General features: G+C 46.0%; 1 protein-coding gene across 2 annotated transcripts; it reads right to left on the reverse strand.

The window, feature by feature from the left end:
- Positions 1–3,028: 3,028 nt before the first annotated feature.
- On the reverse strand, positions 3,029–16,468 carry LOC119970372 (probable gluconokinase). 2 transcript variants are annotated; one of them, XM_038804881.1, is made up of 5 exons: positions 16,174–16,468; positions 13,448–13,478; positions 10,388–10,474; positions 7,252–7,295; positions 3,029–3,905 (listed from the first exon to the last, which is right to left on the reverse strand). In XM_038804881.1, exons 1-5 carry the CDS (start codon positions 16,209–16,211, stop codon positions 3,557–3,559), a joined length of 549 nt encoding a protein of 182 aa, XP_038660809.1. In that variant the 5' UTR covers positions 16,212–16,468; the 3' UTR covers positions 3,029–3,556. The 2 variants fall into 2 exon arrangements, with proteins under 2 accessions (XP_038660809.1, XP_038660810.1); XM_038804882.1 differs by having other exon boundaries at positions 13,453–13,478; positions 16,174–16,466.
- Positions 16,469–24,092: the final 7,624 nt, after the last annotated feature.

Genomic DNA, 24,092 nt, shown 5'->3' on the forward strand with positions numbered 1-24,092 from the left:
AATTGGCGATCGTGCGGAGAATCCGTTTACGACCGAATCAAGGTCATCAAGGAGTACGCTGCTGGGACCGCCTCAGCCAGTTACCTGAAGGCCCTCCTCCGCTGAGCCGAGTTCCCAATGGCGTGGCTCACTAGTACACACCTGGCGTGGTGGCTACAGACTGTGTCCACCGGCGCCATAGTTGGGGGGGGGGTTTGAGGGTGCTTCGGAGAGGACTGAGGGGACTGGCCCGAGGGGCACTATCTGGCAGGTCGGGTACGCAACCGGTAATTCCCTGGCCATTTATTTTGTGTGTTTTACGTGGCACTGCTGCTGGCCCCTCACTGGTCGGAGGGTCGATGCTGTGCCCGTGCCGATGTTTTGGTTGTAAAACTTAGACACTTCCTCTGGACATAGCCTCAAAATTGGAGAATCCAGTCCATGTCCTTCAGGATGATGGCGGTGACAAAACCGTTGTCAAGGTAGACCATCACCGTTGGGTTTCCTTGGAGGTTTCCCATCATATTCTGGAAAATAATGCAGGCTGATACGATACCAAATAGCAACCTCGTATACTGGGATTCTTTGACAAATTCTAATTGAATGTATACATGGGTGAGATCTAATTTAGAGTATGTGAGGCCTCCCGCTAACTTGCCGTAGAAGTTCCCGATCTGGGGGATAGGGTACCTATCCACTTGGGCAGCCTGATTGATGGTTACCTTGCGTCCCTGCAGATTCTTTTGGAACGATCTGGCTTGAGAGCAGGCACTATGGGGGCTACCCACTCTGAGAACTGAACTGGTCTGCTTATGCCCAGTTCTTCTAATCTCTTGAGCTCAATTTCAACCTTCTGATGCATGGCATAGGGGCCAGGTCTGGCCCTAAAGAACTTGGGAGTTAAATTGGATTGGCGTAGATTGTGGCTTTGATGCCTTCAATCCAGTTTTTCATACCTTCACAGGACATGTTGAAGGTGTCATCTGAGTGTCCCTTTAAGAAAGGTTTGGTCTTACCACATGACTTGTAGCACAGCTTGAGTGATGTTATTTGTGGGTGGAGCTGGTCTGGGGCTGTCAGGTGAGAGGGGGTTTAGGTTTTTGGGTTTCACTTTTGGTTTGTTGCCTGGGACTGCAGAAGAGAAGCACCGTTTCCCTATTTTCATTTTGAAAGCTTTTCAAGAGAACTGAAAGCACATTGGGTGTGTAAAACTGCCGTGGTAACTTTAAAGATAGAGTTACTTTCTGGAAGGAGTTTTGAATTTGCTGGTTGGAGCTTGGACCAGAATCTCAGGAAAAGGACCAGTCCCATTCAAGTGAGATTATAGTGTGTTAGGTCACGTCCTTGAAAGGGGTTTTGGTTTATTGGATTTTGTTATTGAATTGGAACAGCTACACAGGGGGATTCAGTAAGGGTTATATACATAGATTACTACAGTATAGCTGTTATGTTTTCTTTGTTTGTAATTGATTACAAATTCTTGCTGTGTTTTATATATGTTAATTACATTCTTATAATCAACTTTGTTTTGATAAAAGTGCCTAGGAAGTCTGATGAATCACACCTGAAGGGAAGGCTCTTGTGCTCATCCTAGCCAAATGCAACATAAAAGTTATAGGTCAGGTGAACTTCATAATACACTGGAGTTTCTAAGCACTGGCCCATAACAAAGGACATAGTTGGAAACTATAAAACTTTCCAGCCAATTAAGCTTGATTTGCTGTAAAATAGGATTTGGATGTTGTTTGACTACTTTGTGGGACAGGTGTACCATCTCTTCAATGGCTTTATCAATGCCTGGCCACCATATATAGCCATGTGCCAGAATCTTCATCTTTGTTTGCCCTGGTTGGTCATTATGCAGCTCCTGTAAGAGAGGTTCCCTGGCTGGTGGCGGAATGACGGCTTATGAGCCCCACAAAATCACACCACCCTCACAGGTCAGTTCAGCTTGGTGGGTTACATAGCATCTCGAGTGTTCGGATTTCCCATAGTGCCACCCGGTCTGTATCAGCCTCTTTACTTTTGATGATATGGGATCCCTTTGGCTCGAGTTACGAATGTGGCCAGCGGCACTGGCACGGTGCCTGAAATTCAAAGCCAATACGATCTCCTGGGGTACTGGTGGTGATACACTTTTCAGCAGGGAAGTTGGCTCAATGCATCTGCATTGGCAATCTGTGTGCCTGGCAGGTGCTGGAAGATATAATTGTAGGCCACCAGCAGCAAGGCCCAATGTTACACCCTAGCCGAGGCTCTTGGTGGTATTGGTTTGCCCTACCTCAAAAGACCCAGTAGTGGCTTATGATGGGTAACTATATCAAATTTCCATTTGTACACTTATTGGTTGAATCTCTTCACATCCACAATAGCTGTGAAGCCCTTATTCTTGATTTAAGTATAGTTCCACTCTGCTTCTGAAAGGGTCCTCGAGGCAAAGGCAATGAGGTACTTGGAACCATCTCCCATCTTTTGGGATGATACTGCCATTATAATGTAAAGGGATGCATTACCACACATCCTCATGTGTGTGTTCCTGCGTGTGGGAGGGTGGGTTGGAGGGGAAAACAATGAATAAGCACATAGATCTACAGATAGCAGATAGCACTCTTCAGTAGCTTGGTTCAGAGGCACATGCATGTTGCTGTGAATGTCATGCAGTTCGGCTGACGTCACCAGAATTAACAACTGTTAAAATTACAGATACAAACACAAGTCAGCACGGATACTTGCTGCTACTGAGGATCTTGATAGCAGCAGCTTTTTTGGTAGATCGGTGTACAGATTCATAAAAGAAAGACATGTGATAGTGATGTTCTTGGCCTCAGTAGACAGGAGTCTGAAACAATCAAGTTGCAGAGGATCTGCAGACTGTTTCTTCCATCTCTATCATGATGCCCATGATCATGAAGTAACCCCACACCTCAGCCGATGTGTCATTGATGTTATAATGAATGTTTCAAAATTAATTTAAGCCAAAAAATCAATAAGCAAAACTTTTTTTAAAAATGGAGCTGAAGTATGAGGCACAATAGATTTGACAGCAGTGATCTTTCACACAGGTTGCTTTTATTATATGCAAGTGCTTCTTCTGTTTGCTTTTCTTTACCAAATAAATACTTTAAACTTGTCTTTGATTAATCTAATGATTTGCAAACAAAAGCAGAAGTGGATTTATGCATACATTTAGCTAAATTTGGTCTGAACATTTGTACAATAAGTCTTAAAACCATGTCATTTATTGTAATTTATTGAAAGTAAAAAAGACTAGTTTAAAAATAAATATTAAAATGCTGCTATTATAGCTAGATATGGCCAATTCTATTGTCAAATGTAAGTATTTAATTTATAAAGCACTTATAATATTGGTAACAAATTGGACTGCTTGATGAATGCTCTTTGTTCTCTTTGTTGTCAATTTGTCATTGAGGTTTTATATATGAAAAATGCTTTTTAATTCCATGTTTTTTCCAGTTATGCTTGTGCTATATGATAACAAAATACTGGCATGGAACATATTTTCCCACCAGCAGTTCGCAGTAATTGCTTTTTGATGCTTTGTTAAAAATCAAAGATTCTAACCCAGATTTTTCCCAATCTCAGCCACCATCTCTGGAATGCTTTTCTCAATACTAATATCAATGAAATTCTCAGTCCCCTCTGGTGCTTCCAGAGTGTCAAATTGAGACTGTAATAAAGAAGGTGACATGTAATGTCCTTTTCTACTCTCTAACCTCTTGGTAATCAATTCTATGGAGCCATGAAGAAACACAAACAAGATATCCTTGTTGCTGCCAAGTTGTGGTTGTTCCTGATTCTGTTCTGAATCTGTGTTGACAGTCCTCTGCTCACAAGTCAGGATTCTTCGATACATTCTCTTCAGAGAAGAGCACGCCAGGATCATATTTGCTCCAAATGATTTTTCCCTATGGTTGAACAAAAAATTAAAACAATTATACTTGGAAAATATGGTAGTATAAACGTTCATATATTTAGTGAAAAATCTCATCCACATTTACAAATAAAATCTATCTTTATTCTAGCTTCCCTGTGTATTACAGAATTACTGTACATGAGTACCAAAATTACACTTTTCTGATCCGGTTTAACAAAAAAACGAACTAAATTTACTCCAAAAGTTCAGTTCCAAAATATGGCTTAAATGTAACATAAAAACAAGTTGAAATTGGCCAAAAGCTACGTTAATGTAGCAACCATCAAGGTATGGAGCAAATAAATAAAAGCATTTGGCAACAGGATGAGGGTCTTGTGACCAAAATAAAAAGAGGGAAGTAGAAAAAAAAGTAGCAGCGATTACTGTTCACAATATGGACTGTTCTACAATGAGGAGACCACACGCAAATGCGACAAGCATTTTGCAGAATGTCTCTGTTCAGCCTACAAGCATGACCATGAACTTCTGGTCACCTCTCATTTTAATTCCCCACCATATTCTCATGCTGACTTCTCTGTCCTTGGCCTCCTGAGCTGTTCCAACAAAGCTCAATGCAAGCTCAAGGAACTGCACCTCTTCTATCAACTAGGCACGCTGCAATCTTCCAGACTCAACAGAAATTGAACAATTTAAAATGGTAATCTTGCCTCCCATTTTGTTTCCTTTTTCTTTGCAGCTTTTTGTTTTACACTCCAGTTTCTCTTTTTTTTTAAACTTTCAGACAGCAACTGTTCATTCTGCCTTCCGACCTCACCTAAAGACATTTTAAGAAAACTTACTCCATTATTGCTTCCTTTGGCTCAGCACCACTAACTTGATCATTTAATCTCTTCTTTGTTCTTTTTCCACCCTCACAAACAACCCTGCCCTCAGCCCCCACCACCCTCACAAACAACACTCCCCTCAACCCCCACCACCCTCACAAACAACCCTCCCCTCAACCCCCACCACCCTCACAAACAACCCTCCCCTCAACCCCCACCACCCTCACAAACAACCCTCCCCTCAACCCCCACCACCCTCACCTCCCCACCCTTTCTCGTGCTTAAAACTTATATTTCTAACTTTTGTCAGCTCTGATGAAAGGTTATTGATCTGAAACATTAACTTCGTTTATCCCTCCACAACTGTGGCCTGACCTGCTGAGTATTTCCAGAATTTTCTATTTTTCTACCAGCCTGCCAGCTGGTTATCTGTTGGGTGGGAAACAACTCGGGAAAATTTAAAAGATGTTCTGCAGGGTACTCAGAAAACAGGAAATAAGGGTTTGTTATTTGAAATCCAATCCCATGAAATTATCAGGGCAATGGTGTGAAAAAATAAAAAATGTGTGGCTTCAAGAACCATTATAACTGTTTAAATGCATTTTCTAAACCTGTTTCTTTAAAGCATATTGTTGGGCGGCACGTGGCACAGTAGTTGGCACTGTTGCTTGCGGCGCTGAGGAACCGGGTTCGAATCCTAGCCCTGGGTCACTGTCTGTGTGGAGTTTGCACATTCTCCTCTTGTGCAGGTTAGGTGGATTGGCTATGATAAATTGGCCCTTAATTGAAAATAAAATAATTGGGTACTCTAAATTTATTTAAAAAACAGTGCAGGATTTAGATAATTTGGCGACAAGGTGGCAGATGGAGTTTAATCCGGGCAAATGTGAGATAACGCATTTTGGAAGGTCTAATACAGGTAGAGAATATACAGTGAATGGTAGAACCCTTAAGAGTATTGACAGTCAGAGAGATCTTGGTGTACAGGTCCACAGGTCACTGAAAGGGGCAACACAGGTGGAGAAGGTAGTCAAGAAGGCATACGGCATGCTTGTCTTCATTGGCCGGGGCATTGAGTATAAGAATTGGCAAGTCATGCTGCAGCTGTATAGAACCTTAGTTAGGCCACACGTGGAGTACAGTGTTCAATTCTGGTCGCCAGACTACCAGAAGGATGTGGAGGCTTTAGAGAGGGTGCAGAAAAGATTCACCAGGATGTTGCCTGGTATGGAGGGCATTAGCTATGAGGAGCGGTTGAATAAACTTGGTTTGTTCTCACTGGAACGAAGGAGGTTGAGGGGCGACCTGATAGAGGTCTACAAAGTTATGAGGGGCATAGACAGAGTGGATAGTCAGAGACTTTTTCCCAGGGTAGAGGGGTCAATTACTAGGGGGCATAGGTTTAAGGTGCGAGGGGCAAGGTTTAGAGGAGATGTACGAGGCAAGTTTTTTTTACACAGAGGGTAGTGGATGCCTGGAACTCGCTGCCGGAGGAGTTGGTGGAAGCAGGGACGATAGTGATGTTTAAGGGGCATCTTGACAAATACATGAATAGGATGGGAATAGAGGGATACGGACCCCGGAAGTGTAGAAGATTTTAGTTTAGATGGGCAGCATGGTCGGCGCAAGCTTGGAGGGCTGAAGGGCCTGTTCCTGTGCTGTACTTTACTTTGTTCTTTGTTCTAACACATTGTTTTAAAAAAAAATTTAGATTACCCAATTATTTTTTCCAATTAAGGGGCAATTTAGCGTGGCCAATCCACCTACACTGCACATTTTTGGGTTGTGGGGGCGAAACCCACGCAGACACGGGGAGAATGTGCAAACTCCACACGGACAGTGACCCAGAGCCGGGATCGAACCTGGGACCTCAGCGCCGTGAGGCGGTTGTGCTAACCACTAGGCCACCGTGCTGCCCCTTATAACACATTGTTAATTCCAATGCATCAAAGGAAGAAATTTTACATACAAAAACTGTTTTCAATCAGTAGATTTCAACTGCATTGAAACTCAAATATACTTATTGAACAGCTGATTGCGATTCACTGAAATCTGGTCCTTATGAATAGTAAAACCCAAATAGTTAATAGACTAAAACCAACATTATTACCTGCTGACTTTGCACATCTGATCTGATGTATATGCTGAAATTGTACTTTTAAAAATAAATAAACAATAATCTTTATTATTGTCACAAGTAGGCTTACATTAACAATGCAATTAAGTTACTGTGAAAAGCCCCTAGTCGCCACATTCGGGCGCCTGTTCGGGTACACATAGGAAGATTTCAGAACGTCCAAATTACCGAACAGCACGTCTTTTGGGACTTGTGGGAGGAAACCGGAGCACCCGGAGGGAACCCATGCAGACATGGGGAGAACGTGCAGACTCTGCACAGACAGTGACCCAAGAGGGAATCGACCCTGAGACCCTGGTTCTGTGAAGCAACAGTGCTAACCACTGTGCTAGAAATGTATGCTTTAGTTCCATTACCACAGTTGATAACATTCATATCATGCTGATTGATAAAAGATGCATTTAATTTCAGTTTACCTCATTACTATTTCTTGCAAGGTGCACAACCAGGGGAGTCTGTCCTGTGAGCAACAGAAACAAATGTCTTCAGAAACTGGAAGGAGGATAAATGTCATCTTTGCATAATCGTTTATTTCTCTAACCTACTCCTTTTTTCAAAAAAAAATTATTTTCTCTCTTTAAGTTTCCATGCAGTGCCCCCACAAATGGCGTCAATCCAGGTTCATTTCCACAGATGTCACGCCCAGTCCCCGAAAGACCCCCTGTCCCAACCGCTTCCTTCGGACACCTCTGCCACCAACCCGGACCTGTTTCCAGAGTTATTTCTGGGGCCTTCCAGTGACCAGGCGACAGGGGTGGAGCACCATCACTTCCCGCTGGCACGGGGCCCCGGGAGGAGCCTGAGTAGATGCCGCCATGTTGATGATCCCGGTGGCAGGATCAAGGCAGCCCCTGGGTTGGATGGTAGGCCCGTGTCACCCGCCGCACTCAGTGTGGTGGAGGATTCGGGCACGGAGGGCGATTGTCCGAAGGCTATCAGCCGACCAGTGTCGGGAGCGCAAGGTGCACGAGACTCTCTGTAGCGGGGTGCGGGACTCACTCGTGCCTGACACTATGTCGCCCCTCACCCCTTCTGGGGGACTGTGAGTCTGGCACATCATAATTGAAGGTTCTTTTATTTTTCTGCCTCCTAGATAGTTCAGGCAGTGTCCTATTGGGCCCCCCCTCCATCAACACCCCGACTCCTGCCCTCTTTCCCCCCCCGCCCCCCTTCCTTTCCCTTCTGTTGGTAGAGAGGCGAGGGTATCTGGTCTCTCCAGCGCAAAGTTTAGTGCTTGTACCATTTGTTTTTTGTAGAAATGTATTGTGAACTGTTTTAATAATCAGAGTATCCCCCTCCCCGTACATCGGTACTGAGGGGAGGGTACCTTGTTTCCCCAACAAAAAATTAGTCTTTGGCCTGGTATATTTTTTTTTACTGTTTTAATAAAAATATATGCCCAAGTTTAAAATTGAATAATATTCAGGTGATATGGGCCTCCTATAATGTCACCCTAATTGACTGCCAGCAGGTGCCCCGAGCCTCCCAGATAAACTCATTCTTGAGTTTATTCCGCACGGTTTTCCTCTGGCAGCCAGCTGAGATTTTCAACACCCAGGAACTCAACACTGTGCCAAAATTATGAAACCACTCAAGAAACGGCTTATAAATAAATTAAAACCTTGTTACATTTCCTGATCGGCTCCAGCTATTTATATTAATTATTGATCCTGCACAAAGTGGGCATTCTAATATTTCACTGCAAAGCTTTTGGGCGGGATTCTCCGACACCCCCCCCCCCACCGGTTTGGAGAATCTCCGGGGGTCGGCGTGAATCCCGCCCCCGCTGGCTGCCGAATTCTCCGGCCCTCCAAAAGTCAGCAAGGTGTGAGTCCCGCCGCCCGCCTCGGAGAATGGCGGGGACCGGCACGCCGCAATGGGCCCCGGGGCTGCCCGAATTCTCAGGCCCGTGATGGGCCGAAGTCCCGCTGGTTTTTTGCCGGTCCCGCCAGCGGGACCTGGCGGCGGGGGGCCTCCGGGGTCCTGGGGGAGGGGAGAGGCGCTGGGCGATCTGGGTCGGGGGGGGGGGGGGGAGGGATCTGGATCTGGGGGGTGCCCCCACAGTGGCCTGGCCCGTGTTCGGGGTCCACCGATCCGCCGACGGGCCTGTGCCGTGGGGGCACTCTTTTCCTACGCGTCGACTGTGTCAGCCTCCGCGATGGCCGACGCGTAGGTGACCCCTCCTCCCTGTGCATGCGCGGGGAAGACGTCAGCAGCTGCTGACGTTCCCGTGCATGCGCGGACTTGCTCCGGCCAGTGGAGTCCCTTCGGCCCCGGCTGGCGGGGCGCAAACCACTCCGGCGCCAGCCTAGCCCCTGAAGATGCGGGGATTCCACACCTTTGGGGCGGGTATGGGAGAATCCCACCCTTTATATCCAACACATTAGGGAAGTCAGTGAAACATTATTTCCAATTCTGTTTCACCAAAAAAGTTATTTATAATCATGACATTTGATTTTGGGGGGGGGGGGGAAGAGGGTGGTTACATATCAGATTTTTGTTCTTTTATGTATTAATTTACTAACTAATTTATCTTTAATGTATAATAAAACAATTTTCTTCAATGACACTAATTTCTTTTGAGTATCTATCACTGTCTTTCACAGTTAGGAGAAGGTTCCTTGATTGACTGGACTCTCCAGGCAATACTAACAGAGAGGATCCCCTTGCAGAAACCTGTTTGAAAATCAATGTTTTAATGAGGTTAAACACAACAATATTAAATTAGCCAAGATTTCCCCTGATTTACAATTTCCAATGCAAGTTTATATTGGATGTTAGGAACCTTTGGAGGTTGGGTGATATGTGAAAATCCTAAAAATTTCAAACTTGATCCAAATCTTCTCATTTTTGGTTTTAGCAGAGGGCCGGCTGCAGGCAACTGATCCAGGAAGAACAGACGTGCTTCCTTCCAGTCCACCAAGTTTTCCTGCTTCCCTACCTACCATCAGACCATTCCCTCTACTCAGGGTTGCCCTCCACCTGGGTAATCGGAGAGCACCACCATTCCGACCCCAACACTAACCCAGTTTCAAGCCCCCAGTTACTCTTAGCCTTTGGCCTCCTCTGGAGATGCCCTGTCCTCAGGGATCAAGCCTGTCAATCTTCTCCCTCAGTCAAGATCAGGGCCATTCAGTGTTGTGTGCAAAAATATAATCTTTGTTTTGATAAATGCATTTCGAAATTTAGAATTTCACTGTCGGACAGACAGGAATCTCTTGCTCATTTGACAAGACATGGACAAAATGTATCAGTAGTAACAAAGTTGTGCAATGAGTTTGCACTCAGACTTAAGACTTTCAAGTCTTAAACTTAAAAGCTGGAAATGGGTAAAGGGGAAGAACCGGGAACCAAACTAAAATCCCATCACAAAACAAGCAGCAACTTATTAATGCAGCTTCTTGGGAAACCTTTTGGCAAAATATAGGAAATAATTACATATTATATAAACATATTTATAAATATGGTTTCATTTTGTCAAGATAAAACATAACACTGCATTTAGTAAAGTGTAAAATAGTGATTGGATAAGGGTAGTTTAAATGAATATACCTCATCATCTAGCGGTATTCCTTTAGCCATTTTTTCTTTGTTTTCTTTTGGATGGTAGTCATCGGCATCATAGAACTTCCATCCCAACTATTAAAATTTAAAAGAAAACTTCAGGATACTCATTGTTATTTTATTTTCAACCTTGCAAGATACTGTGGTAAGCTAGCAAGGCCTAGAATTCGCCCGATTAAATTGGATATCCTAAATTAAAGAGTTGGGCATTTTAAAATCATACTGCAGTCAAACCTCAGGCAGGCTGTTGGAATTCAGACTTGACCAAAGTCAAATACACAACCAACCAACAGACTGCCAGAACATGGACCTGTCCCATCAATCACCCATCAAGGAGATCATTGTATCCTATTGATATGCACAGGTCTATTGTCAGTTGCCCAGATCGAGCCAGACTTTCTGTCACCCGGAGTTTCTACTGTTACAAAAGAGAAAAGCAAATTACTGCGGATGTTGGAATCTGAAACGAAAGGGAAAATGCTGGAAAATCTCAGCAAGTCTGGCAGCATCTGTAGGGAGAGAAAAGAGCTAACGTTTAGAGTCCGATGACTCTTTGTCGAAGCTTCAGAACAAAATATTGTCGAAATCTGAATGGACACTTAATTTTTCTATTAATCAGAAACTCTAGTGGAACACTAGGGGCGGGATTCTCTCAGCCCGGGGCCGGGCTTGGGAATCCCCATGACCGGCGCGAATCGCGCCACGCCGCCGGCACGCGATTCTCCGCAACGGCGCCATTGGCACCAGCGCAGTTGGCGCGGTGCCAGTTGTGGGACCCGGGATGGGCCGAGCGGCCGTTGTAAGAAAAACCCGAGCCCCGCCTGCGCCGTTCACACCTACTCTCAGCCGGCGGGACCTCAGCGTGGAAGGGTCCAGGGAGCGGCCTGTGGGGAGGGGGGAGGTTCCGACCCCATGGGGGGTCCTCCAATGTGGCCTGGCCCGTATTCGGGGCCCAGCGATTGGCGGGCCGGCCTCTCTGGCTGTGGGCCTCTTTTCTTACGCGCCGGCCCCTGGAGCCCTACGCCATGTTGCATCGGGGCCGGTACGGAGAAGGGAGCCACTGCGCATACCCGCGTTGGCGCCGGTGCCACTGCGCATGCACGGACCCCGCAGCGCCCAGTTCATGCCAGAATCAGCAGCTGGAGTGGCGTGGATCGCTCCAGTGCCGGACTGGCCCCATTGCTGATTCTGAGGGCGTGTTGACGCCGTCGAGAAACGCGACGGCGTTTCCGACGGCGTCAACACTTAGCCTCAGAATCACAGAATCCCACCCTAGATTTGGCTATGAAATGATCTGTTTAGCCTGTTGGTATTTTATATTAGTCTATAAATGTTGCCAAAATGCAAATTGAAGTGTAACTGTGCATTTTCATTTTCAGGCCATGCAGGTGATGCATTTACTTTTAAGTACATGTTAGTCAAGTAGGCTAACAACCTGCCCACAGAAAAAGGGTGTTCATTATGGAAACAACCCAATCTATCGGATATAGAAGCAGTGGAACAAATGCAAATTTTAACAATTTCTTAGGATAATAAGGAAACGGTCATCTGATGGCTCTCGCTTTTCACAGTAACTTCATTGAAGCCTACTCGTGACAATAAGCAATTTTCTATTTCTATTTTCATTTCAGCAATTGGGCTATTGCAGCTCTTCCTATTCATATGCTGTAAATATATAATTCTTTGGGCCTTCCACCTTCAAGACTCATTACAATCTATTTTACTTTTATTCATTCCTTCAAGCTTTTTAAAACTGTGCAGCCATTACATTCCTTGTGCTCTTCTTAGTATAATCTTTTTTATAAATTTAGAGTCCCCAATTCATTTTTTCCAATTAAGGGGCAATTCAGTGTAGTCAATCCACCTACCTTGCACATAGATTCATAGAATTTCATAGAATTTACAGTGCAGAAGGGGGCCATTCGGCCCATCGAATCTGCACCGGCTCTTGGAAAGAGCACCCTACCCAAGGTCCACACCTCCCCATAACCCAGTAACCCCACCCAACACAAAGGGCAATTTTGAACACTAAGGGCAATTTAGCATGGCCAATCCACCTAACCTGCACGTCTTTGGACTGTGGGAGGAAACCGGAGCACCCAGAGGAAACCCACGCACACACGGGGAGAACGTGCAGACTCCGCACAGACAGTGACCCAAGCCAGGAACGAACCTGGGACCCTGGAGCTGTGAAGCAATTGTGCGAACCACCATGCTAACTTTGGGTTGTGAGGGCGAAACCCACACAAACACGGGGAGAATGTGCAAACTCCACACACAGAGCCGGGATCGAACCTGGGACCTCGGCGCTGTGAGGCAGCAGTGCTAACCACTGTGCCATCGTGCTGCCCCTTCTTAGTACAATCTTAAAGTATTTTAAACGCAAGCTTCATGTAACCTAATCCTTAATTTGAATTTACCACATCATTTCATTTCAATGTTGATAGTATCCCATACCATAAATCCCTTTGCTTCACAAAGGTTTCTCAAATTTGCAAAACTCTTATTGTTGCAGAGCTTTACCAACAGAATGCTTACTTTTTTTTTAAATGTATTTATTCAAAGTTTTTCAATAAGTTTACAAAACCCTCCAAAAAGGAAAATAATACAAAGAAGGGCAACAAGCCAACAGAACAGAACAACTTAACCCTCTAAACAATAGACAGTTTAGCAAATTAACACCCAATTCAAAACAGGATAGAGCATGCGCCCCTTACAAAAAGGAAAATAAATCCCCCCCCACCCCCGGTTGCTGCTGCTGTTTTTTTTAAAACTAAGGTTTTGCAAAATTCCCCCCCCCCCCCCCCCCCCCCCCCCCCGCCAATGGGTTGCTGCTGAAGTTTTCATTTTCCCCGCGGACGGTATTGTGAACAAAATGCTTACTTGTACAAAGCAGGACCAATTTTAACATTTCTTATCTCTCTCTCTATTGCTGTATATAACAATCAACTGCTCATTGACTTTAGTCAAAGTTGAACTAAGGCAAAAGCTTTTGGATAAATTAAATGAAAAATGTTAGCTATTTCCAAATAATTGTCATACAGGTACCTTACTTGCAAGACATGAACCCACAGCAGTCCTAGGAGAGAAAATATAATGATGAAGTAAGTCTATTGTTCAAAGTTATCAAAGGTATATTAGTGTACATATGACTGAATCTTTATAACACCTTTTAAATGAGCATTTTTGAGGCACACAGCATTACAACAGACATGCCCACCAATCACTCCATAATCATAGAATTTTAAAGTGCAGAAGGACACCATTTGGCCCATCGATTTTGCACCAGCCCTTGGAAAGAGCATCCTAGCCAAGCCCACACCTCCATCCTATCCCCGTAACCCCACCTAACCTTTTTGGACACTCAGGGCAATTTAGCATGGCCAATCAACCTAACCTGCACATCTTTGAACTGTGGGAGGAAATTGAGCACCCGGAGGAAACCCATGCAGACATGGGGAGAACGTGCAGACTCCTCAGACAGTGACCCAAGCCAGGAATCGAACCTGGAGCTGTGAAGCAACAGTGCTAACCAATGTGCTCTCGTGCCGTCTGTAAGTTTGTCAAAAATGAATGCTAGCTCACCAAAATGGCTCCTGGTCAAGCAATGTTTTGATTTTAAAATTATCATTTATCCATTGCTTCACCTCTCCCTTTCTGTACAATCTCCTCCAGTCCTACAACCCTCCAAGGTACCTGCACTCCTCCAATTCTGACCTCTCATTATTCCTCAATTTTAATCACTTCATCATTGGTGCCATGCCTTGGCCTGAAGCTCTGGAACATCATTTGTCTCTCAACATCGCTTTCCACATTTAAAATACTGCTTAAAAACATACTCCTTTGAACAAGTCTTTAGCCATATGACCTAATAATTACTTACAGTTTGTTGAGATACTGTTTTTTAATGCTCCTGTGAAACACCTTTGATGCTTTACTTGGCACTTTAGAATTAGAAGTTGTTCCTATAGAATGATCCCAGCCACGCTCATATCAAAACTCCAAAACCTAGCACTTGGCTCCTCCCTCTGCAACTGGATCCTTTATATCCTGACCCTATAGACCACAATCAGTAAGAATAAACAATGACACTTCCTCCACGATAGTCCCCAATACCAAGGCCCCGCAAAGCTCCGTACTTAGCCCCCTACTATACTCCCTATACACACACGACGGCGTGGCAAAATTTGGTTCCCACTCCATCTACAAGTTTGTTCATGACACAACCATAATGGGTCGGATCTCAAACAATGATGAGTCAGAGTACAGGAAAGAGATATTGAACCTAACGGCATGGTGCAATGACAACAATCTCTCCCTTAACGTCAGCAAAACTAAGGAGCTCATCATTGACTTCAGGAAGCGAAGTATCGTACACACCTGTCTGCATCAATGGTGCCAAGGTGGAGATGGTTGACAGCTTCACATTCCTAGATATGCACATCACCAACAATCTGTCCTAGTTCCTCCATGTTTGGCATGTCAACATTAACTCTTACCAATTTTGACAGATGCACCATAGAAAGCATCCTATCTGGCTGCATCAGCCTGGTGTGGCACTGCTCAGCCCAAGATTGTAAGAAATTAGAGAGAGTCTGGAACACTGCCCAGTCCATCACACGAACCTGCCTCCCATCCATTGACTCTGTCTACACTTCCCGCTGCCTTGGGAAAGCGGGTAGCATGATCACAGATTCGAAAACAGGTTCTTCCCCGCTGTTACCAGACGCCTGAATAACCCTCTATGGACTGAACGGATCTCTCCAAATATCTTCTCTACAGAGCAGCACTACACTCCGTATGCTTCACCCGATGTCTATGTATTTATATTGTCTATTTATCGTATGTCTATGATCTGCCTGGACTGTACGCAGAACAATACTTTTCCCTGTACCTCAGTACCCGTGACAATAAATCTAAATTTCTGGCATAATTTGGCTTACACGATGTGTAATTTCCAAAAAAAAAGTATTTTTAAAAATGTCACTAACATAAAGGGCATTGGAAACCAACTTTCCAACCATTCAAATTACCATGCCAAAAATCTAGCCCTTTTAAGTGAGTTCCACTCATAGGTGAACAATTTCTAATGTTTTTTCCCACCAGTGCATTCTAGTTTTATTTAGTTCGGTCAAAATTTGACATTGAATTGTGGAACTTTGAGCTAAAATATTGTTCTTTTCCACGAGGATCAGAGTACAGATGTAGCGATGATAAATTACCAATGTGTCATTCACTCCGTTCATGAAAGGGAGAACCAGCTCCTGTGACCTTGTGAAGCTGGGTAGGGGCTTTAAATATTTCCCTGTGAATTTAAAGAGCTCTGATCAATTCTAAACCAGGAACTGCTAATAATTTCTGACTTTGGTTTTGGGTGTTATTTTAAGTTGCTGCAGACTGTTAAACCTTACAGTGATGCACAGTTTTCTGTACCACAGCGACAACCCCTCAGTCAGCAGCAATCCCCATATTGGGAGCTCGATTTCTGCAGGCGGCTCGTGCAGGCCTGGCCCCGGGCCCGGCGGCTCGCGCAGCGCCGGCCCTGGCTCCAGCGGCTCGTGCAGCCCCGGTCCTGGCTCCAGCGGCTCGTGCAGCGCCGGCCCTGGCTCCAGCGGCTCGTGCAAGGCCGGTCCGGGCTACAGCGGCTCGTGCAGGGCCGGACCTGGCTCCAGCGGCTCGTGCAGCGCCGGCCCTGGCTCCAGCGGCTCGTGCAGGACATGCCCCAAACCCGTCCGTTCGTACTGACAGTAGTAGGGGAACAGGCCGGGACTCACTTTCCACAGCCGCTGACCCCCATCAGGATGAGGATCATCTCCCGGCTCCTTGCGGCAGCGTCCGAATTTCCTACTCCAAACTCCTGGCTGAATTCCAGGGGCAGCAGCCTCTTGTCAGCACTCTAACCGTGACAAACTTTTGTCAACACGTAAACTATTGCAGCATGCCGCCAAGATTTGCCATGACCGGGAATATTAAATCCCAGCTCAATCAGTACATTTGCATTCCGTCTGGTTAATGCATAATAACCAGCCGAGTTTGAATGCTCACGTCAATTGAAGTGTCTCTACGTCCACCCATTAAGTTTACGGCACGCAGAGGAGCAATTAAATGATAGATAGCAATACACACCTACCATTTGGTGGAGCAATCCCTTCACCACCCAGTTTTATTCATTTTTGATTTATGGACATTAATCTCAAGAAATATTTTAGCCGAAATAATGTTTTGTGTTTGGTTCTGTTCAGTTTCTTATCCAAGTCATAGATGTTTACAGCACGGAAACAGGCCCTTTGGCCCAGCTTGTCCATGCTGCCCAGTTTATATCACTAAGCTAGTCCTTCTTGCCTGCATTTGGCCCATATCCCTCTATACCCACCCTGCCCATGTAACTGTCCAACTGAAATTAAATTAAAATCGCTTATTGTCACAAGTAGGCTTCAAATGGAGTTACTGTGAAAAGCCCCTAGTTGCCACATTCTGGCGCCTGTTCGGGAATTGATCCCTCGCTCTACCAGTACCTCTGGCAGTTTGTTCCAGATGCTCACCACCCTCTGTGTGAAGAAATTTTCCCTCTGGTCTCTTTTGTATCTCTCACCTTAAACCAATCTTGGTGTCATCTGCAAACTTACTAACCATGCCTCCTACATTCTCATCCAAATCATTAATATATGTAATAAATAACAGTGGACCCAGCACCGATCCCTGAGGCACATTGCTGGTCACAGGCCTCCAGTCGAAAAACCACCCTCCACAACTACCCTTTGGCTTCGGTCGCCAAGCCAATTTTGTATCCAATTGGCTACCTCACCCTGGATTCCGTGAGATTTAAAGTAACATTGTATAGAAAGTTGCTGAACAGGCCAGCAGCAGATCTGCAGACAGGGGGAGGAAGATATAAAAGCTTATTTTAATAAAAAATCCCATGGATAGATATGATGGGTTCAAATTTTATTTTTGCATCAAACGTGACAAACAAGGTCAGCAAGCTTGCTACATTAATTCACTGTGGTGAAGGTGACTGATTCTTTTGGCATGATACTTGATTAGGCAGTGCAGATATTGGAATTGAGATGCAATTTCAGATGGAGAGCGATTAGATGAGAAAGGAGAGTATTGAAATTGAGGCAGCCAATGAAACAGTAGCAGTTCTACATGACAAAATTGAGATAAAGGAAGAGGCTCCAAGGTGGTGTCAGGAGAATCAAAAGCGCTTGAAACATCATTGGAGTCATATTAAAGAGGGGGTTGCATTATTTCTCAAAGAGAAGGTAAAACGGGCATGGCAAGAAAGAACAAGATAATTTGCCGCTACGTTGCATCTTTTATAAACTCAAGACATCTCAAAGGCTTAACATAAAAGCAAAATGCTGGTAATTTGAAAGAAAAACTAAAAATTCTGGAAAAACTCAGCAGGTCTGGCAGCATCTGAAGAAGCGGCTCTGCTCTGAGCTCTGAAGAGCAGATTTCCGGCATCGCACCCGCAGTGTTTGTTTTTATTTTGGTGTTTAATTCACTGCCATTTCTCTTCTAGGATTGCCTTCCTTGAAGAAATACTGCTCTTCTCTCTGGCACAATTTATGTTTGTCTCTTTTAACATGTTCACCTTCATTGCTTTTCATTTCCCTCCTGGCGTTTGACAAGGTGTTTACCAAACTTGTTTTATCAACCACATTTCCTTCCTCAGTGACTGTCTCCATCTCCAATTTACCCCGTGTAGATTCCAACTGAAGTTCCATTCCTCATGCTTCGAATCCACCCAGGATTGCAGGTTTCTCTGGGACATACAACGCTCCTCGGACTGCTATTCTTGACGTATCCTTCGATCCACCAGCAGTGCCAAATGCTGCCACATGTATACACTGGAACTCTCCAGCTGCACTGACTCATCCTATCTCAAATCTGTCCTTGCCCCCATTTAATTCTTCACCTCATCCAACGCCTTAGCAAGAAACTTGACAAGAAACTCTTCCTTTCAGGTCCAAAGACTTTGCAGCTAGTCAAGCATGGTTTGAACTGTAGTTACTGTAATGTAAGAAACGGGGCAGGTAATTGTCATACAGTAATGTTGCACAAACACCAATGAGATAACGATCTGTTTTTAGTGATGCTGGTTGAGGAGAACATTTTTCCAGGATATAGAAGAATTCCCCTGCACGTCCTTGAAAAATATTGTGGAATATTTTATTTGACAAAGAGTCACCCAGACTCGAAACGTTAACTCCCTTCTCTTTCCACAGATGCTTTCAGACCTGCTGAGGCTGTCGTGTATTTTCTGTTTTGTTTCATATTCCAGCATCCACAGTAATTTGCATTTATCTTTGTGGGATATTTTATGTCCACTGAGGGAATAGATGGTATAACACTTCATCCAAAAGACAAAGCAATCAAATAGTTGGAGAACAACTATGACACAAATGCTTCTGAAAAGAGATCGGACGTATTGCATGAGTGAAAGGATTGACTGTATGAAATGCTGAAAACAGATTCTTTTTACTTATATTGTGCATGCTGTTTATTAAACGACCTTCCTTCATAGCTAGATCCAAGAAAACTGTGCCAATTTAACTGCTGCAAATTATGCACGGTGTATTATTATAGCTGTCAAATAAAAGGAGTCATTTTAGGAGTCCAATACTATACGCAGCAACTTGACTCCAATCAGCAGGACAGACTCATAAAATCGATATAATTACCTCTTTTCTTTCACTTCTGCAACGTATTTGTATTGCATGACGCTGTCTGCAGCCAAATTATGTGCACTTGCCATTTACGGTTCTTTAAATTAAGGATGGGAAATTAATAATTTATTTGCAATGAAAAGAAACTGGTTTTACACTTAGCAAAGGAAAAAACTTAAAGGAGGAAAAATAATAATAATTAATGCTAGCAGATCTCCCGTGGCATTGCTCTTGTTGAGTTGCAGGACATGCTGTTTCACAACAATAGGGTTATTACCAACAGAGCGTAAAAGAAAATGGTGCTGCAGAAGATGAAATGTAATTTTAACTCAATGGTAACTCCCTGCTAGAGCATATTTGGTATAAACCATTTTCCAAGACTTCAACAGAATCTAGGCTGATACTTCAGTGCCTAGGAAATGGACAGACTTTAAACCAAAACCCTGCTTTCTTTCTCAAGTGGATGTAAAACATCCCATAACATTATTCAAAGAACTGTATACTTTGATCAGATCAGAAGTCCTGATCACTCATGCTTTTCCCACCTCCAAATATCCTCAACTGGATCCTCTGTTCCTGAGACTAAGTGTTGACGTTGGGACATCAAAACTGGCTGATATGCCATCAATGAACACACGACGAGTAGTGAACGTAACTGAGGCTTTAATACACTAAACAGAAAGCCTCCTGGCCTCGGATCCCGAACTGGATCAGAGGCGGAGACCAGCCACCTTTATACCGGGCCCGAGGGGAGGCGGAGTCATCGGGCAGTGGTTTACCACATTACATATAATACAGTGGCTATTTACCACAAGGCACATATTATACACTACAGTGGTTGGCCACATTCACCCCCTGTTTACAAAAAAAAGAGTCCAGCGGGGGTGAAGTGGACTTAAAGATCAAGTCTGTCGGGGGCCTTGACCTTCTGCCGTGATCACCTCAGTCCTGGCTGTGGTGTGGGCACCGGTGTCGAGACGATGCTGGGAGCGTGTTGTCCTCTTCTTCACCCAGTAGTTAAGCGGTGGAGGGGGGGGGGGGGGGGCGGTGTATGGGCGGGGGTGGTGGTGATGGTCGCTGGTGGGCCTGCGGGTGCCAGTTCTTGAGGTAGGTGGGTAGAGGTGGGGAGTGATGTTGTAGGGTCGGGGGTGGTGGTGATGGTCGCTGGGGTACCTGCAGGTGTCGCTCGTCCTGATGTGCCACGTAGGCATATTGTGGATTGGCATGGAGGAGCAGGACCTTCTCGACAATGGGATCTGATTTATGACTCCTCACATGCTTCCGGAGGAGGACGGGCCCTGGGGCTGTCAGCCAGGATGGGAGTGAGACCATGGAGGTGGACGTCCTGGGGAAGGCAAACATACATTTGTGAGGTGTATTGTTGGTGGCAGTGCACAGGAGTGACCGGATGGAGTGGAATGCATCGGAGAGGACCTCCTGCCAGCGGGAGACTGGGAGACATCTAGACCAGAGGGCCAGGAAGACGGCCTTCCAGACCATCGCGTTCTCCCTCTCCATCTGTCCGTTGCTGCGGGGGTTGTAGTTGGTCGTCCTGCTGGAGGCGATGCCCTTGCTGAGCAGGAACTGACGCAACTCGTCGCTATTGAAGGAGGAACCCCGATCGCTATGAATGTAGGTGGTAAACCCGAACAAGGTGAAAAGACTGTGCAGGGCCTTGATGATGGTGGCAGAGGTCATGTCACGGCATGGGATCGCAAAAGGGAATCTTGAGTATTCGTCAACAGCGTTGAGGAAGTACACGTTACGGTCAGTGGATGGGAGGGGCCCTTTGAAGTCGATGCTGAGGCGCTCAAAGGGGCGAGAGTCCTTTACCAGGTGCGCTTTGTCTGGCCGATAGAAGTGCGGTTTGCACTCTGTACTGACCTGGCAGTCCCTGGTCACGGTCCTGACCTCCTCGATGGAGTAAGGCAGGTTGCGAGCCTTGATAAAGTGAAAAAATGGGTGACCCCCGGGTGACAGAGGTCATTGTGGAGGGCCGGAAGTCGGTCTACTTGTGCGCTGGCACATTTACCGCGGGATAGGGCATCTGGAGGCTCATTGAGCTTCCCGGGTCGATACAAGTTACCTTAGTTGTAAGTAGAGAGCTTGATCCTCCACCTCAGAATCTTGTCGTTCTTGATCTTGCCCCGCTGTGTATTGTTGAACATGAAGGCTACCGACCGTTGATCAGTGAGGAGAGTGAATCTCCTGCCGGCCTCCAATGTCGCACAGCTTCTACAATGGCTTGGGCTTCCTTTTCGACAGAGGAGTGTCGAATTTCGCTACCCTCTGCCCGCCTGGTTGAGGGTAGCGGCCAGAGCAAAGTCCAACGCATCGCTCTCCACCTGGAACGGAATGGACTCGTGCATTGCGCTTTGGCAATATCCGCCTTGATGTGGTTGAAGGCCAGGTGGGCCTCAGCCGTCAGAGGAAAAATGGTGGAGTTAATAAGTGGACGGGCCTTGTCCGCATAATTGGGGACCCACTGGGCATAGTAAGAGAAGAATCCCAGGCATCTCTTCAGGGCCTTGGGGCAGTGGGGGAGGGGGAGTTCCAGGAGGGGGCGCATATGGTCGGGGTCGGGCCCTAGGACTCCGTTTTCCACAACGTAGCCAAGGACGGCTAGGCGGGTTGTGCGGAAAACCCGGGCGCAATTCTCCGCCCCCCCACGACGGGTCGGAGAATAGCGGGAGGTCCTTCCCGGCATTTTTCCCGACCTCCCGCTATTCTCCCCCCCCCCCCCCCCACGGCCGCCCCACAACACGAATTGCTGCTCGCCGTTTTTTTACGGCGAGCAGCGATTCTTCCCTATCCGGTGGGCCGAGTTCCCAGGACTTTACGGCCGTTTTCACGAATTTAAACACACCTGCTATCACAGTTCGTGAAAACGGCCGCAAAGTGCAGTTCTGCACAACCATGCCACCGATCGGCCGTGCAAAGGGTGGCATGGGCCCGCGATCGGTGGGCAACGATCGCTGGCAGCAGGTCCGATTCCTGCGCACTCTTTGTCTCTCCGCCGCCCCGCAGGATCAGTCCGCGGGGCGGCTGAGGGGCATGACGGACCGCGCATGCGCGAGTTTGACGCATATGCGCGATGATGTCATCCGCGCATGCACGGGTTGGAGCCGTCCAACCCGCGCATGCGCGGCTGACGTCATCGTGCGCGTCAGCCGCCGTAAGTCTTGGCGGCCGGGCTTAGCGAACGTTCGCTAAGCCCGCGCTGCCGTTCTTCCCGGGGCCACGATGCTAGCCCCGACCGGGGGAGTGAATCGGGTCCCGGGAGGGGGCGCGGAGGCTGCCGTGAAACACGGCCGGTCTCACGGTAGCCTTTACGATTCTCCGCATTTGCGGAGAATCGCGCCCCCCATTTTTCCTTATTGTAGGTGAGGTTCAGGAGTTTAGCGGTGTGGAGGAAGTGCCGGAGGTTTTTGTCATGGTCCTGCTGCTCATGTCCGCAGATGGTGACATTATCTAAATATGGGAACATGGCCCGCAGCCCGTACTGGTCAACCATTCAGTCCATTTCTCATTGGAAGACCGAGACCCCATTGGTGATGCCGAAGGGGACCCTGAGGAAGTGGTAGAGGCGGCCATCTGCCTCGAAGGCAGTGTATTGGCGGTCCTCCGGGCGGATATGGAGCTGGTCGTACGCGGACTTCCTTCCACTTGCACCCAGCAAAGTAACCCTCCAACTCTCCTTAATGACCTCATGATTTTGGACACCCCAACATTCTTGTTTAATGAATCAAACTCAGAAATACCCCTGATTTCTGATAACGCTTGCTCCCTTCTGGCCTACAACTTCTAGCAACTTCTCTCTCTCTGCTCCCAGGCTTCAGCTGACTGCTTCAGTTTAAAAAAAAAATCCATACCAAAAGTTCCACTCTAATCCATCCTCATGGAAATGTGGCATATCTTGAATATCTCAGATAGATATTCAAATTAATTATGTTCTTTGACATGAAAAGTATATGAATACTTCAAGGCATTCTCTTTGTTCCTGGAAACCATCTGAATAATGTAAACCCCTTACGAAGACAATTGCAGACATCATGCCTCACAATCTTAGAATAAGAGGGAGCAAATTTAAAATAGATTTGAGGAGAAACTACTTCTCCCAAAGGGTTGTGAATCTGTGGATTTTTCTACCCCAGAGTGCGGTGGATGCAGGGACAGTGAGTAAATTTTTGCTCCTATATCTATATCTTATGAACAAGAAATTCATAAAGGGGCACCCATTGTTTAATGTTTCACCACTTCCAACTCTGACCTTACTAAATAAATACACGCCAGTCTTTGAATTGTAAATACCCTAGGTCTGTTTACCAGCTCCTTTGGCTCAGAGTTTTTGAGCTTCACTCTGAGGTGCAGAAATTTGGGATATCAGGATGGAAAAGACCCAGAACCCCATAGGTTTAGTAGAATGAGTTGGTCAATGGCCATTGTCAAGAAGGTGTCACTGTGAGTCAGGCAAGAATGAGGATCCAGTATGCAATGACAGAAGAGCTTCTGTTCTTGACTGTGACCAAGAGGTACATGCTACCTGTAGCCACCTAAGATGGACACTGGGCTAACAAAATGGAGAACTGCTAAGGCTGTAGGGAGAAAACAGTCTTAGCCAGGACAAGCAGTCTGCAAAGGCTAATTAGCATTCTGCACGTATCGAAACTAGTTTATGGCCAGGTGAAAGATCTCAACCAAAGGTGTAAATAGCAAAACGCTTTGCATAGTAATGAGGCGATCCAGATCTGGGCCCACACAATAGCAACATTTGGGTTTGAATGGATACTTTGAGTGGACGCCCAGACGAAACGGCACCAGAAGTATCCATCACAAAAGACCCTAGAGACCGTCCCACCCATCGAGAAGAGACCCTCAGATTGGGGATCTGTAAGATATCGATTGGGAAATGACCCAATCGATACATGGCAGGTAGGGGCCCGCCCCGAAGAGGCACGGACATTGGGGGACCTATAAAGGTAGAACCCGCACATGGTTCTGTCTGTTGTTGCTCCGGC

The sequence above is a fragment of the Scyliorhinus canicula genome, chromosome 8 (assembly GCF_902713615.1).
Source record: "Scyliorhinus canicula chromosome 8, sScyCan1.1, whole genome shotgun sequence".
Taxonomy (NCBI): Eukaryota; Metazoa; Chordata; class Chondrichthyes; order Carcharhiniformes; family Scyliorhinidae; genus Scyliorhinus; species Scyliorhinus canicula.

What these genes read in the sequence shown, in the direction of transcription:
- LOC119970372 (XM_038804881.1), bottom strand. Translation starts at nt 16,211, where the DNA reads ATGATCCTCATCCTGATGGGGGTCAGCGGCTGTGGAAA. An exon ending in GGGGTCAGCGGCTGTGGAAA is followed by an intron (nt 13,479 to 16,173) that starts GTGAGTCCCGGC and finishes TTTCTCTCCTAG; the next exon opens with GACTGCTGTGGGTTCATGTC. An exon ending in GAATACCGCTAGATGATGAG is followed by an intron (nt 7,296 to 10,387) that starts GTATATTCATTT and finishes TGTTGCTCACAG; the next exon opens with GACAGACTCCCCTGGTTGTG.